Source organism: Anolis sagrei, chromosome 1, assembly GCF_037176765.1.
Source record: "Anolis sagrei isolate rAnoSag1 chromosome 1, rAnoSag1.mat, whole genome shotgun sequence".
Taxonomy (NCBI): Eukaryota; Metazoa; Chordata; class Lepidosauria; order Squamata; family Dactyloidae; genus Anolis; species Anolis sagrei.
Window position 1 is genome coordinate 92,846,539 of NC_090021.1, and position 15,003 is coordinate 92,861,541.

At 45.3% G+C, this 15,003-nt stretch overlaps 1 protein-coding gene and 1 long non-coding RNA gene across 2 annotated transcripts in view; one reads left to right on the forward strand and one right to left on the reverse strand.

The window, feature by feature from the left end:
* The window catches only part of LOC132760876 (uncharacterized), a 30,827-nt gene extending 24,466 nt beyond the window's left edge, over positions 1-6,361 (reverse strand). The window contains exon 1 of the long non-coding RNA XR_009629897.2: positions 6,280-6,361. This is a non-coding gene — a long non-coding RNA (uncharacterized lncRNA). The remainder of the gene's footprint in view (positions 1-6,279) is intronic.
* Positions 6,362-6,949: 588 nt separating this feature from the next.
* Positions 6,950-15,003, forward strand: part of REV3L (REV3 like, DNA directed polymerase zeta catalytic subunit) — a 71,866-nt gene continuing 63,812 nt past the window's right edge. The window contains exon 1 of the mRNA XM_060753177.2: positions 6,950-7,261. Coding sequence (XP_060609160.2) covers positions 7,123-7,261 — 139 coding nt within the window. The 5' untranslated portion in view covers positions 6,950-7,122. The remainder of the gene's footprint in view (positions 7,262-15,003) is intronic.

Sequence of the window (15,003 nt, forward strand, 5' to 3'; positions counted from 1 at the left end):
GGCTTTTAATTGAAACCAGAAAGTGCTAACAGATACTAAACTGCCAATGAATGTGAGAGCAGATATCTTCAACACTACAGTTCTACCAGCAATGTTATACGCATCTGAAACATGGGCAACAACAAAGATGGTGGAGGAAAAACTGGTGGTAACTCAAAGATCAATGGAAAGAAGGATGTGTGGTGTGACAATCTGTATAAATAAAAATGTAATGTTCGTTTGTGGGATTAACAGAACTCAAAAACCCCTGGACGAATTGACACCAAATTTGGACACAAGACATCTAACAACCCAATGTATGTCCTTCACTCAAAAAAAAAATGATTTTGTCATTTGGGAGTTGAAGTTGCTGGGATTTATAGTTCACCTGCAATCAAAGAGCATTCTGAACCCCACCAACGATGGCATTGAACCAAATTTGGCACACAGTTCTCCCATAACCAACAGAAAATACTGAAAGGGTTTGGTGGGCAGTCTCCTTTGGTTTTGGAGTTGTAGTTCACCTAGATCCAGAGAGCACTGTGAACTCAAACAATGATGGCTCTGGACCAAACTCTACACGAATACTCCATATGCCCAAATGTGAACACTGATGGGAGTTTGGGAAAAATAGAATCTTGACATTTGGGAGTTGTAGTTACTGGGATTTATAGTTCACCTACAATCACAGAGCATTCTGAACCCCACCAACGATATAATTGGGCCACACCTCCCACACAGAACCCCCATGTGGGCCACAGCAACGCGTGGCAGGGGACAGCTAGTAAGAGATAAAATCAGCAACAAAGAGGTGCGTCAAAGAAATGGAGTATGCAACATGGTCAGTGAGATCTATGAGGCAAAAATAAGATGGGCAGGGCATATAGCATGAACAAAAGACAACCAATGGACATGGCAACTAACAAGTAGGATACCAAGAGACCACAAGTGGCCCTTGGGTAGACCTTGTACTCAGTGGGATGAACCAATAGTTAAGCTATTCGGCCAGAAATAGAAAAGAAAAGCACGGGATCATATATTTTGGAAAATGGTAGATTTGTGTGAAGCCCAAAGAAATGGATCGATGACAAATCAAACAGAATAGAATAGATGGAAACAAAGTGATTTTGATGTTGTATGGGGAAAATTTGTTGTAAATGGTTTAAAAAATAATGAAGGAAGGTTACCGCCACAAGAAGAAATGAGATTTTGGACAAATTATATGTAAAAGTTGTGGCTTGAAATGGGGGGAGGGGAGCACAGTGGTGAGAAAAAAAGGGGGGGGGAATGCTTAAGCAGAATAATAAGATTATATGTTAAAAAGGGTGATGAATAATATGTAACTGCTATAACCAATGTATAACAAATGTAATAACTATGATAAAACAATAAAAATATTTAAAAATAAAGAATAGAATAGAAACCGATGCAAAGGTAGAATTCTAGATAACAATCACACAAATCCATGAACATCAATTTTTCTTTACTACAAATAACTTCAATCTTCTTGCCATTTTGTGACCAGACACACTCCCATTACCGCATCTGTTGTGGTATATCCCTGAGGTATATTCTTAGAATTCCAGATGTTCTGAGATTAACTTCTGCTTCGATGTAGCCCACAAAAACCTTCAATTTCACTCCTGAAACTGGGAATTTCAGTAAGGCCTTCGACAAGGTCTCCCATGACCTTCTGGCAAAACTAGTCCAATGTGGGCTAGGCAAAACTACGGTGAGGTGGATCAGTAATTGGTTAAATTGACGAACCCAGAGGGTGCTCACCAATGCTTCCTCTTCATCCTGGAAAGAAGTGACAAGTGGAGTGCCGCAGGGTTCTGTCCTGTTGCCCAGTCCTGTTCAACATCTTTATTAATGACTTAGATGGAGGGCTAGAAGGCATAATCATCAAATTTGCAGACGACACCAAATTGGGAGGGATAGCCAATACTCCAGAGGACAGGAGCATAATTCAAAACGATCTTGACAAATTAGAGAGATGGGCCAAAACTAACAAAATGAAGTTCAACAGTGACAAATGCAAGATACTCCACTTTGGCAGGAAAAACAAAATACAGAATGGGGGACAATGCCTGGCTCGAGAGCAGTATGTGTGAAAAAGATCTTGGAGTCCTCGTGAACAACAAATTATACATGAGCCAACAATGTGATGTGGCGGCAAAAAAGTCAATGGGATTTTGGCCTGCATCAATAGGAGCATAGTGTCTAGATCTAGGGAAGTAATGCTACCGCTCTATTCTGCTTTGGTTAGACCACACCTGGAATATTGTGTCCAATTCTGGGCACCACAATTCAAGAGAGATATTGACAAGCTGGAATGTGTCCAGAGGAGGGCAACTAAAATGATCAAGGATCTGGAGAACAAGCCCTATGAGGAGTGGCTTAAGGAGCTGGGCATGTTTAGCCTGAAGAAGAGAAGGCTGAAAGGAGATATGATAGCCATGTATAAATATGTGAGAGGAAGCCACAGGGAGGAGGGAGCAAGCTTGTTTTCTGCTTCCCTGGAGACTAGGACGCGAAACAATGGCTTCAAATTACAAGAAAGGAGATTCCATCTGAACATGAGGAAGAACTTCCTGACTGTGAGAGCCGTTCAGCAGTGAAACTCTCTACCCCGGAGTGTGGTGGAGGCTCCTTTGGAAGCTTTTAAACAGAGGCTGGATGGCCATCTGTCAGGGGTGATTTAAATGCAATATTCCTGCTTCTTGGCAGGGGGTTGGACTGGATGAAGTCGAGCATGCCCCCCCCCTCAACAAGGGATGGTAACTTATAGTTCTGCAAAGGACAAGGGTACCAGACTGCACAATAGGGTTAAGTCTTGGTCAATTTGCCAAGACCCTAACAACAATGAGGACCCCATGAAACTTCAGGAATGGCTAGACCTTGGGGTCTCTGCTTCTCTCAAGAGATGTAGTTTTCCAAGGACCATGGGACCGGCTTCCATCCTAGCACTGCAGGGCTTTCTGCCTTGGCCCAGTGGAACTCCCTAGACTCCCTTTGGTGGTTTTTTGAATTCTGCTACATTCCTGGACTTCACTCTCTTCAAGGACTTGCTCTCTACCCATGAACTTTCTTCAAGACAACTTATGAATTCATGCTGTGTCCTGATATCATCTGCTTTTTATAATTGGTATTATTAATTTTTCTTTGGGGCCCTGGATGGGAGGATACCTGCATATGATTTCCTTGTGTATAATTTCTATATGTTTTTTATGTTTCCTTGTATTCCTGACCCTTTGCCCCTTCTCCCTCCAAAGAAATATGTATGGAACCCCCTGGCCTTCAGAAACAAAAGCCATTAGCAATTACTGAAACCTCCCGCCAAAGACACATCTGTAGGGATAAAAGAAGGAGAATCTTATCTCTAGCATTGGAAATGGCCCACTAGAGTAAAGAATTGTTTGGCAAAAGTTGTGTCACTCTTCAAGTAAGATAAGGGGAAATCTTCCCCTCTGCTTTTGTTCACTTCCCATTGATAGCATTAACCTCAGGCTGCCATCATTGTTCTGTCTCACAGCCAGGAAGGATCTGGATATTTTTACACGTTAATTCACAACACTCATGAACACAATAGATCGGCCCTGTTTGAGCTTTTTGTCTAACGCCACATGGCATTTCCTTTGTTTAAAGACTCCTTCCCAGATTCCTTTGTGCTCTCTCATCCCGCCTCCCTCTCTCCTGATTTGCTGTTGCCACCAGATGGCAGAGGTCTCCACATTGGATCCTACGGACCACTGGAGCTTCCTGATTGGCCCAGAGGCATCGGGTGTGGGAGGGCCGCCTTCCAGCTGTTCGCCCATCGCCCAATCATGGTGGGGAACAACAGGGAAGCCGGGGCGGGGAGTTTGAACTCTGCAACTTTGAATTCACTCTAAATATGACTGTATTGGTGTACTCTCCTCATGCTCTGCTGGCGAATGATTGCAGCTCGGCATCCTTTTCAGCTGAATCACAAATAAAACCTCGATGGCTTTTCTTCAACTTGGTGAGACCTTTCATTGGGAAATCAGGGAAAAATATGGGATGCTTCTCTGTCTCGCCAGGGAAAAAGAACTCTTTGATGAGTCTAATTGGTCTCTGCCTCCTGGCAAAGACCCCTAAATTTTGATTCTATGATTCTATGAAATGGCCTGTAAAAGCCTGGATCTTGCTGTGACCAACAACAGAAATGTCTTGCTTCTAAGATTCCCTGGTGGTAATAACTCTGATGTAAAATGGCTCCCTTTCCTCAGGCAGAGGGGCAGGCAAACTTACTGATACAAACCAGGAAGGGGCTTCTTAAACTCCACCCTCATAAAACTAACATAAAAATGACTACTCTAAAACTGAGGGTGAGGCAGCCTGACAAAAAGAACTGGGACTTACACAGTTCCAGCACACAATCTCTTGCACAACCAGACTACAAGCAGCTCCTAACATGTGATAGTTGCGTATTGTTTCAGAGACGAATCCATCATCCAGCAGTGAATATTTCATTCTTTATACTCTTTTTCCTCAAAACTGGATTCAAAGCTTTTCAGCAAACATGCATATTCTTCCTTTTCAGTACAATATAGAGAGGCTTGCTGGTTGCAGTGCAAAGGCTTCTCTGTTGTTTTGTGAAATGGCCTCATCACTGAGATTAGGCAAGCTTCTGGTGTCCAGTGCTTCAAACAAACGTGTTTATCTGATTACTTTCCTGAATGTTGTCACTTACTCTTGGATTTTATTGGATTGTTTAATAGATTTTGCTGTTGCATGGTTATTTTTAGCTTTTGTTCTTAACCGCACACTTTTGTCGTTAAGTGGTCTTGAGATTCTCAAAACAAGCACTATAAATGTGCAATCAGAATACAATATAGCAAAACCAGCAACTGCAGTAAGCAGGCAGTTGTTATTTTCTGGGTCTGCCAGCATTATTTTAACACATTTATGTCTACTGGTTGAAGTTGGAGCCCCCAATGGTGCAGCGGTTAAACTGTTAAGCTACTGAACTTGCTGAAAAGAACGGTCGTCTGTTTGAATCCTGGGAGTGGGGTAAGCTCCCGCTTCTGCAGTTCAAAAACCATGCAAATGTGAGTAGATCAATAGGTACCACTCCGCTGGAAAGGTAACGGTGCTCCATGCAGTTGTACCGGTCTCATGACCTTGGAGGTGTCTACAGACAATGCTGCCTCCTTGGCTTAGAAATGGAGATGAGCTATAGCCTCCAGAGTCGGACATGACTACACTTAATGTCAAGGGGAAACTTTTTTCTTTACTATGTCTACTGGTTGTCAGACAATTGTATATCTCTGAAGGCCAACCCAACACTGAGTTGGAGCAAGAGGGAAATTATATTTGGAAACCACTGCTTCAGAGTATTTAGGCTGGTTGGAGAAAAATCCAAGTCCTCAATCTGCCATAGAAACCCAGTGGGTGACACTGGAAAATCCAGGCTCTTGTAGGCTGAAAACTAATCTCTGAGGCTTGATTTACACTGCTCATACAATCCAGTTTCTGAATCCGGATTATCTGCTTGGAGCTGGATTATTTGCAGACTTAGTTGAACATGATTTTACCTTGGCGATTTGGTATATATGTATTTTATCTATTTATATTTTAATCTTGTATTGTTGTGTGATGTTTCGACTTGTATTAGTAGCATTGAATCCTTGCTGTAAGCCGGTCTGAATCCCTCTACGAAGGTGAGAAGATCAGGATATAAAAGTTTTAAATAATTAATAAATAAATATTTGAGTGTACGATGCCATATAATTCAGTTCAAAGTAGATAATCTGGTTTCAGAAACTGGATTATATGGGCAGTGTAGATGACGCCTGAAGCAGGGAACCCCTTGACAGAGCCAGATGGGAGTTGAAGGCACACATACACGGTTTTGCAAGCTCGGAAGACATTCTTCAATCAGTAGTATCTCAGCAGGCCCACTGAGGGATGATTTCAAGAGACTCGCTCGTTTCTTATGTCAAGGCAGGGATATTATTCATCCAGAGGCAAATCGGGGACTGGAAGAGCAGCCACAGGAGGAGGATGAGCCCAGGCATGTCCTTTCTGCAGCAAGTCCCTCCCACCCACAATGCGCTTCACACCCAGCTGCCCATATATAGCCTTGAGCCGGGCCTCATTCATCTTTTTCCTCTTCCTTCGCCGCTATGTGGAGGCGGGGGACAGCGCGCATGCGCAGGAACCGTCACCTCGGAAAGCCTGCTGCTGCGGCTCTTCCTCCTCCGCCTCTGCGTCTGGTGTTCTAAGACGAGACACGTCTTTCCCATCCCTCCTCCTCCCCCGCCCCTCTCCACTCACCTTTCCTTTATAGGCAGGCGGCTTTTTCCGAAATGGCGGCTAAAAATGGAGCCTAATCATCCCAGGCCGCTCCGCCCCTTCCCCCTCTCACCTGCAACTCTGCCTTCCCTCAGGCTCGGTTAGCCGAAGGTCGAACTCTCGATAGGCGGCCCTCCTTCAGCAAGAGAGCGTAACTGACCCACGCCTCCTCTTACCTTTGTAGAGCAGAGAGGAAGAGACATTCTGATATAGGAAAGGGCGGGGGGAAGGGGAGATGCCTTTTCAAAAAAACGAAGGCAACGAACACCTCGCCCTCGCGACCCTCCCCCCTTCCCCCCCTGGCGGCTTCTCTCAGGCAGAAGTGGTTGGGTCCGTGACGTCATTCTCATGGCAACAAGAGCTGCAATGAGGGAACTATAAAGTCGTACTCCAGAAAGTAAAGCAACAATTGAAATAAAAGAATGCATTCACTTTGTTTGTTTGTTTATTTATTTATTTAAATCACGAGGCGCATAAACCTTGGTGGGCCTTTCCTGGTTGCTTGTTTCTGAGAGGGAAAGAGCGTGCGGGTGCGCGCGCCGGCTAGTGAGCGCGCGCCCGCTCGACATCTTTTTTTTTCTCCCCTCCCAACGTCCGTGTGCGCGCGCGAGAGAGGGAGGGAGGGAGTTCGTGAGCGAGCGAGCGCGCGCGTGAGATAGGAGGAGGGCGGCGGAAAGAAGGCGGGGGCTTCTGCGCTCGAGCCTGGGCTTGGAGCTGCGGCGGCAAAGCAGGAGAGGAGAGAGAGAGAGGGAAGGAGGAGGAGGAGAAGGAAGGCAGCCCCGTCCTTGAGGGCGGCCCACCTGGCCTGGCTTCTACTCCGCGAACATGTTCTCCGTGCGGGTCGTGACCGCCGACTACTACCTCAGCAGCCCGCTCCCCGGCCTGGACCCGTGCCAGTCACGCTTCAGGGAGGCCCCCGCCAAGAAGGTGCCCGTGGTGAGGGTCTTCGGGGCCACCCCGTCAGGTGAGGGCCGGCCTGCACGTTGGGATGGGCCTCGGGGAGAGCGGCGCACTCATATGTGTGTGCGCGCGTATGTATATACACACACGTATATATGTATGCATTCGTGTGTTTATCTGTGTGTCTGTGGGAAAGAGGGAAGGGGGCAATTCTGTGTATACACCTGTGTGTGTATATATATATGTGTGTGTGTGTGTATATATCCCCACACGAACATATATATGTATTAGTGTATTTATATGTGTGTTGGGGGGGAGGGGGAAATTCTGTATATACACGTGTGTGTGTGTATCCACACATGTACATATATATGTATTAGTGTATTTATATGTGCGTTGGGGGGAGCAATTCTGTATATACACGTGTGTGTGTGTGTGTGTGTGTGTATCCACACATGCACATATGTATGTATTAGTGTATTTATATGTGTGTGGGGAGAGGGGGCAATTCTGTATATACACGTGTGTGTGTGTCTGTCTGTGCGTGTATATATATCCACACATGTACATATGTATGTATTAGTGTATTTATATGTGTGTTTGGGGGGGAAGAGGGGATGGGGCAATTCTGTATATACACGTATATATGTGTATGTGTATCCACAGTCGTATATATGCATTAGTGTATTTATATGTGTGTGTCTGTGAGAAAGGCGGGGGGCTCTTCATTTTTTCCTGACTGACAGGCATTGCCTCCTTCTCCCTTTCCCCATTATGCCACCTCCCATTATTATGTCTGTTTTTTGTGACTGACAGACCTTCATTGCCTCCTCCCCCCCCTCCCCCCCTCCCCAATAATACTCTACCTGCTGCCTCCACCTAGTGAGTGATTTCGCCCATGCCCTGAAGGGAACAGAGAAGGAAGGAGAAGAAGAAGAAGGCATTGCCTACCCCTTATCCCTTCAGCCTGCTGTCTTCTTATGTATTGTGTTTCTAACCAGGCAAGCTAGTATTGCCCTCCTTCCTTTCTTGCCGCTGACCTCTTGCAGATATACAAATGGGAGGGCTGTCTATGCTTGCTGCTGAAGCTGCTCGCCTCACTCACACTCCCCCCCCCCCCAATTACAAGCTATAATGCAATACAGCTGTGCAAACACTGCTTTTGTTGTAGTGGGAGCTCAGGGTCATCATTCATCCTCAGGTGATAGGAAGCTTGGGAGCTCCTGCTTGCTTTCCAAAGGATGGGTGGGCTTGACTTCTATGATAGCAAGCAGTCCTCGTTTAGTGACACAGCCTCTCAAAATTCTAAAATTACAAACTTCATAAATTCCTCAGAACTATAAGAGCTGGAAAATGTCCAGAGGAGGGTGATTAAAATGATCAAGGGTCTGGAGAACAAGCCCTAGGAGGAGTGGCTTAAAGAGCTGGGCATGTTTAGCTTTCAGAAGACAAAGGCTGAGAGGAGACATGATGAGGGCCATGTATAATAAATATGTGAGGGGAAATCATAGGGAGGAGGGAGCAGGCTTGTCTTCTGCTGCCCTGCAGAAAATGGCTTCAAACTATGGAAAAGGAGATTCCACCTGAACATTAGGAAGAACTTCCTGACTGTAAGAGCTGTTCAGCAGTGGAACTCTCTGCCCCAGACTGGTGGAGGCGCCTTCTTTGGGGGGTTTAAACAGCAGCTGGATGGCCATCTGTCAGGGGTGCTTTGAATGCAATTTTCCTGCTTCTTGGCAGGGGGTTGGGCTGGATGGCCCATGAGGTCTGTTCCAGCTCAAGGGTTCTATGATTCTGTGATACTAAGAATGACCTGCTGCATACACAGAGTGGGCCTAAGTCACAAAGGGGTCCTATATATACTGTGTATGATGATGTTAGAGTATTGATCACCATTTGCAAGAATTGATTCCTCACACATAATGTAAATATATGAACAAGATAATGATAAGAACTTTATTCTTGTGCCCTGCCTCCATCTCCTCGAAGGGACTCGGGACAGCTTACATAAGGCACAAAGTGCTTAAACCAAAGCATCAAATAAACACACAGTACAATACAATAAAGTAAAAAGGGTTTGAGCTTACATAAGGCACAAAGTGCTTAAACCAAAGCATCAAATAAACACACAGTACAATACAATAAAGTAAAAACCATAGCATACAAAAACAACAATTTAAAACTCAGAACAACACCCAGTGACCTATGGTGAACACTAGAAAGACATGGCTAAACTGTAAACAAGAGAAGGGGAACTGGATAGTTCAAATTGTAGCTAAGGAACAGGGTATGGGATGAAAGTGCAGTGCTGTGTCATTGATTGGTTCGGTATGTTTGTTCATAAGTTGAATTTGTTTCTCAGTCAGAACAGGTACATTTAAAGTGTAACACCAGCCATATCTATCTATCTTTGGATAGCAAAGGGATGGGTGAACACCCCTGTGGTGTTTGTTTTGCTGTCTGTGTCCCTGTTCAGAACATTTCACTGCACTTTCTGTCCCTGTGAGAATTGGATTTTGAAAAATTTGGCTTGTTGTGGAAACAAGGGTTTGAGATAAAGCTTACATGGAGACATCTTTTCTCCATGATAACTCTTTCAGGAGTGAATTTCCCTTCCTAGGAGTAGATTTCTCTCACTTCCTGTTGCCTCACCTCCGTTCTTAACTATTAGTTGTTTGTAAGTCAGATGTTTGTAACTCAGGGACTTCCTGTATACTCTATATGACGTTGTGCTGTTGTAAAATAAAAACAAAACCTAATGGGGTTATTAAATATTGATGTCCCCTTGTGACATTTGACCCACCCTTTACATGTTCACACAGTATTTTCAGTATTACATTCCATTCTTACTTGCCTTCTTCTGCCTCACCACATTGCTTCATTTCCATTTTTCTGAATAAGAGCGTTTTTTTATTACTGCCCACAATTGTTGCAGCAAATTGTAGCTATGGCCATACAAACCTATGATAACTATAATGTAAGATGAAAAGTACATAATCTCAGTTACAGTTGGGCATATGTACGGGTAATATTGCATACAATCATACTGATGTTGTCATGAAAGACAGAATTCTGCAGCAGTTCATAGTAAGACCAAACATAAACCAGTAAAGGGAAAGGCAGATGGACAGAAGAGGTAACCTGTTTTAAATAGTGACAGTATTTTCCACTACCTGTCACATGTGCTTGGGATTCTGGCCTTTTTTGGGAGAAAAGCCACATAACAGCAACAAATATTGTTGTGTCATATTTAGGCAGTTTTCTGACTACTACTTGTATGAAGGGAGATTATCAGAATGTTATGTAATCTTCTGTGTAATTGTTTTCATAATTCATAACCTTAAAGTCTGAAGTGTTGTGGAAAGAAGCTGGCATTTGTGTGCTCAGAAACAGCTTTTTGTCAGCCTTTATCATTGTTTCAATCAATACCAATCAATCCTTTTCAGTATTTTACATTTTCCTGCAAGTCTACCTAGCAACAATAGAAAGTGCCTCTTCCTTATCTGGTGATTGCCTATGTCCTGCACTGTCAATGCACAGAATGAAGAAAAGAGAAACGGTGTGTGTTCCGCAAAGGCTGAAAAAGAAGATGGGGGAAACTGCCTCTTTTCTTGAGTTCTTTGTAGTTCATGGATAACTCAAGGGATGGAGACAGTGTTTTCTTTCTTTTTCCCTCTGGGCTTTTACAGAAAGGGAAAAACAATGTCTCTTTGCCTTCTGGAAAAGCCTAGTGTTAAAGCAGAAAATAACATTCCTTTTCCTCTGCAGTTCTCAGCACATGCCAAAGGACATAATGTAAGGGGTAGAAATCAGTCTGACCATAACTAATGACTGACAAAGATGACAAGATAAATCCTTAGTCCTATTGAATTATTTTTTTAATGTATGTAGTGCCTTTCTGCTTCATGTGACTCCCAAAATGGTTTGCAGTAAATAAAACACTTGACATAATGATAAATAAAGGAATATACAGCAAAGAAAATAATTGAACAATGAAAATAAATTCCTCAATGCTTCATGGAATAAAATGTTCTTTATTATTCATCTGTCTGAACATTCTAATGTCCATTTACCGCAATGTATTCAGTCTGTCTTACTCTGAAAACAATGTGCTTGGATTTACTGTTAAAAATCTAAATGTCAGTATTGTGTCCGTATATTTCCTAGAGCAAGATTTGGATACTATTTTTGATAGGTCTTTAAAATGTAAGCTGTGTGAACTTGTTAATGAACCACTCTAAACTTAGTGTGGCTTATTTTCAAGTAAATATACTTAGGAATTTATAACAAGTCGTTCTTTTAAAATTGCCATATTGTGGTTATGCCTTTGCTGTAGTGCAGCATTTGTTTTGTTGTGATAGTATTCATCATGGAAGCTAGTCACTATGTCACATAAAGCTCACAAACGGCACTTTACTGCCAAAAATCCTGGATGAACGGGCAGATCTGGCGTGCATCACAGAGACCTGGCTGGATGAAGCTGGAGGTGTGAATTTAACCCAGCTTTGCCCGCCAGGTTTCTCTGTGCAGCACCAACCGAGATCCGGAGGGCGGGGAGGCGGGGTTGCAGTGGTCTATAGAGATTCCATCCCTCTGACCAGGGGCCCCATCCCGCAGTCAACAAATTTTGAATGCGTCCACCCGAGGGTGGGTGACCGGGACAGAATAGGGATTCTGTTAGTGTACCGTCCACCTCGCTGCACTACAGTCTCCCTGCCTGAGCTAGCGGGGGTGGTCTTGGACCTGGCATTGGAGTCTCAACGGCTGCTTGTGCTGGGGGACTTCAATGTCCATGCCGAGGCCGCTCTATCGGGAGCAGCTCAGGACTTCATGTCTACCATGGCAACCATGGGGCTGTCCCAACAGGTATATGGCCCCACCCACAGTGCAGGAAAACATTGGACTTGGTTTTCTGCCAGGGATGGGAGGAAGGTAGCGGTGTTGAGGAGTTGTCCATCTCTCCGTTGCCATGGACCGACCACCACCTGGTCAGTTTTAGACTCACTGCACCCCCCAACCTCTGCAGAGGTTGAGGACCCATTAAGCTGGTCCGCCCCAGGAGGCTTATGGATCCGGATGGATTCCTGATGGCTCTTGGGGAATTTCCCGCCACCTTGGTTGGTGATCCTGTTGATGCCCTGGTCGCTCTCTGGAATGGGGAGATGGCTAGGGCAATAGACACGATCGCTCCAGAACGTCCCCTCTCAAGTAGCCGAGCTAAACCAGCCCCTTGGTTCACTGAGGAGCTGGCAGCGTTGAAGCGAAGGAAGAGGGAACTAGAGAACGTGTGGCATTCAGATCCGAGCGAGCCAAATCGAACACAGTTTGTGTCCTTTCTAAGGGCATATGCCGCGGCAATAAAAGCCGCAAAGAAGACTTTCTTTGTGGCCACTATTGCGTCTGCAAAGAACCGTCCGGCTGAACTGTTCCGAGTTGTCAGAGGCCTTTTAAAACCCACCACGCAGGATGGGTGCCCTGATGACTCGGCAGCTCGCTGTGAAGCCTTTGCTCAGTTCTTCGCAGACAAAGTCGCTTTGATCCGCTCTGGTCTGGATACCATATTAACGGCAGTCTCTGAGGATGTAACACGAGCATCTGCTTGTCCAGTTTTGATGGATTCATTTCAATTGGTGAAACCCGAGGATGTGGACAAGGTGCTTGGAGGAATGAGGGCTACCACATGCATCCTAGACCCCTGCCCATCCTGGCTTCTGAAGGAAGCCAGAGGGGGATTGGCCGAGTGGGTGAAGGTGGTGGTTAATGCCTCCCTTCGGGAAGGCAAAATTCCAGCCAGCTTAAAGCAAGCTGTAATAAAACCGCTGTTGAAAAAACCATCACTGGACCCCACTCAATTCGTCAACTATCGGCCTGTTTCCAATCTCCCCTTCTTGGGCAAAGTCCTGGAACGTGTGGTAGCCTCACAACTCCAGGCATTCTTGGTAGACACTGATTATCTGGATCCGGCACAGTCTGGCTTTAGGCCGGGACATGGTACCGAGACAGCCTTGGTCGCCTTAGTGGATGATCTGCGCCGGGAGCTCGACAGGGGGAGTGTGTCCCTGTTGGTGCTGCTGGACCTCTCAGCGGCCTTCGATACCGTCGACCACGGTATCCTTCTGGGACGCCTCGCGGGGATGGGTCTTGGAGGTACTGTTTTACAGTGGCTCCGCTCATTCCTTGAGGGTCGGTCTCAGAAGGTGTTACTGGGAGACTCCTGTTCAACCCCACAACCTTTGTCTTGTGGGGTTCCTCAGGGTTCAATACTGTCTCCCATGTTATTTAACATATACATGAAGCCGCTGGGAGAGATCATCCGGAGTTTCGGAGTGCGATGTCATCTGTACGCGGATGATGTCCAACTCTGTCACTCCTTTCCACCTGCTACTAAGGAGGCTGTCGAGGTCCTGAACCGGTGCTTGGCCGCTGTGACGGTCTGGATGAGGGCGAACAAATTGAAATTGAATCCAGACAAGACAGAGGTACTCCTGGTTAGTCGTAAGGCCGAACAGGGTATAGGGTTACAGCCTGTGTTGGATGGGGTCGCACTCCCCCTGAAGACGCAGGTTCGCAGTTTGGGTGTGATCCTGGACTCATCGCTGAGCCTGAAACCTCAGGTTTTGGCGGTGACCAGGGGAACATTTGCACAGTTAAAACTTGTGCGCCAACTGCGCCCGTACCTTGGGAAGTCTGACTTGGCCACGGTAGTCCATGCTCTGGTTACATCCCGTCTAGACTACTGCAAGGCTCTCTACGTGGGGTTGCCTTTGAAGATGGCTCGGAAGCTCCAGCTAGTGCAACGCTCGGCAGCCATGATACTAACAGGAGCGGAGCGCAGGGAGCATACAACTCCTCTGCTGCACCAGCTCCACTGGCTGCCGATTTGCTACCGGGCTCAATTCAAAGTGCTGGCGTTGGCCTATAAAGCCCTAAACGGTTCTGGCCCAAGTTACCTATCCAAACGTATCTCTGCCTATCAGCCCGCCAGGACCTTAAGATCTTCTGGGGAGGCCCTGCTCTCTATCCCGCCTGCTTCACAGGTGCGGCTGGCGGGGACGAGAGACAGGGCCTTTTCTGTGGTGGCCCCCCGGCTGTGGAACGCCCTTCCAATGGAGGTAAGATCAGCCCCCTCGCTAATGGTTTTCTGAAGAAGATTAAAAACTTGGATGTTTGAACGGGCATTTGGTTAAACAGTGCAATGAATGTGATGATTACAGGAATGGAAATTTGGACGACGGATTGGATCACGACTCTAGTTATGAGATGCATTGTGTTGTCTATTGTTGTGTCAATATTGTATATTATGCTTTTATGGTTTTAAATTGTATATTGTTGATTGATTCTTATCCTTGTTGTAAACCGCGTTGAGTCGCCTGTTGGGCTGAGAAACTGCGTTATACAAGTTAAATAAATAAATCTATATATATAAATGTTAGGTTGGTTCAACGGGACAGCAAAACTCTACAACCCCCCAACGAAACTTAACCAAAATTCCCATGCCCATAACACAACCCACAAGGTACAAACATATCTACTCAAAATGAAAAACAACACAACAACACACTCACAAAACGGCAAAACAACAAAACTCAAAAAAACCCCAATGAAACTTAACCAAAATTCCCATGCCCATAACACAACCCACAAGGTACAAACATATCTACTCAAAATGAAAAACAACACAACAACACACTCACAAAACGGCAAAACAACAACACTAAAAAAAAACCCCAATGAAACTTCACCAAAATTCCCATGCCCATAACACACCCCACAAGGTACAAACATATCTACTCAAAATGAAAAACA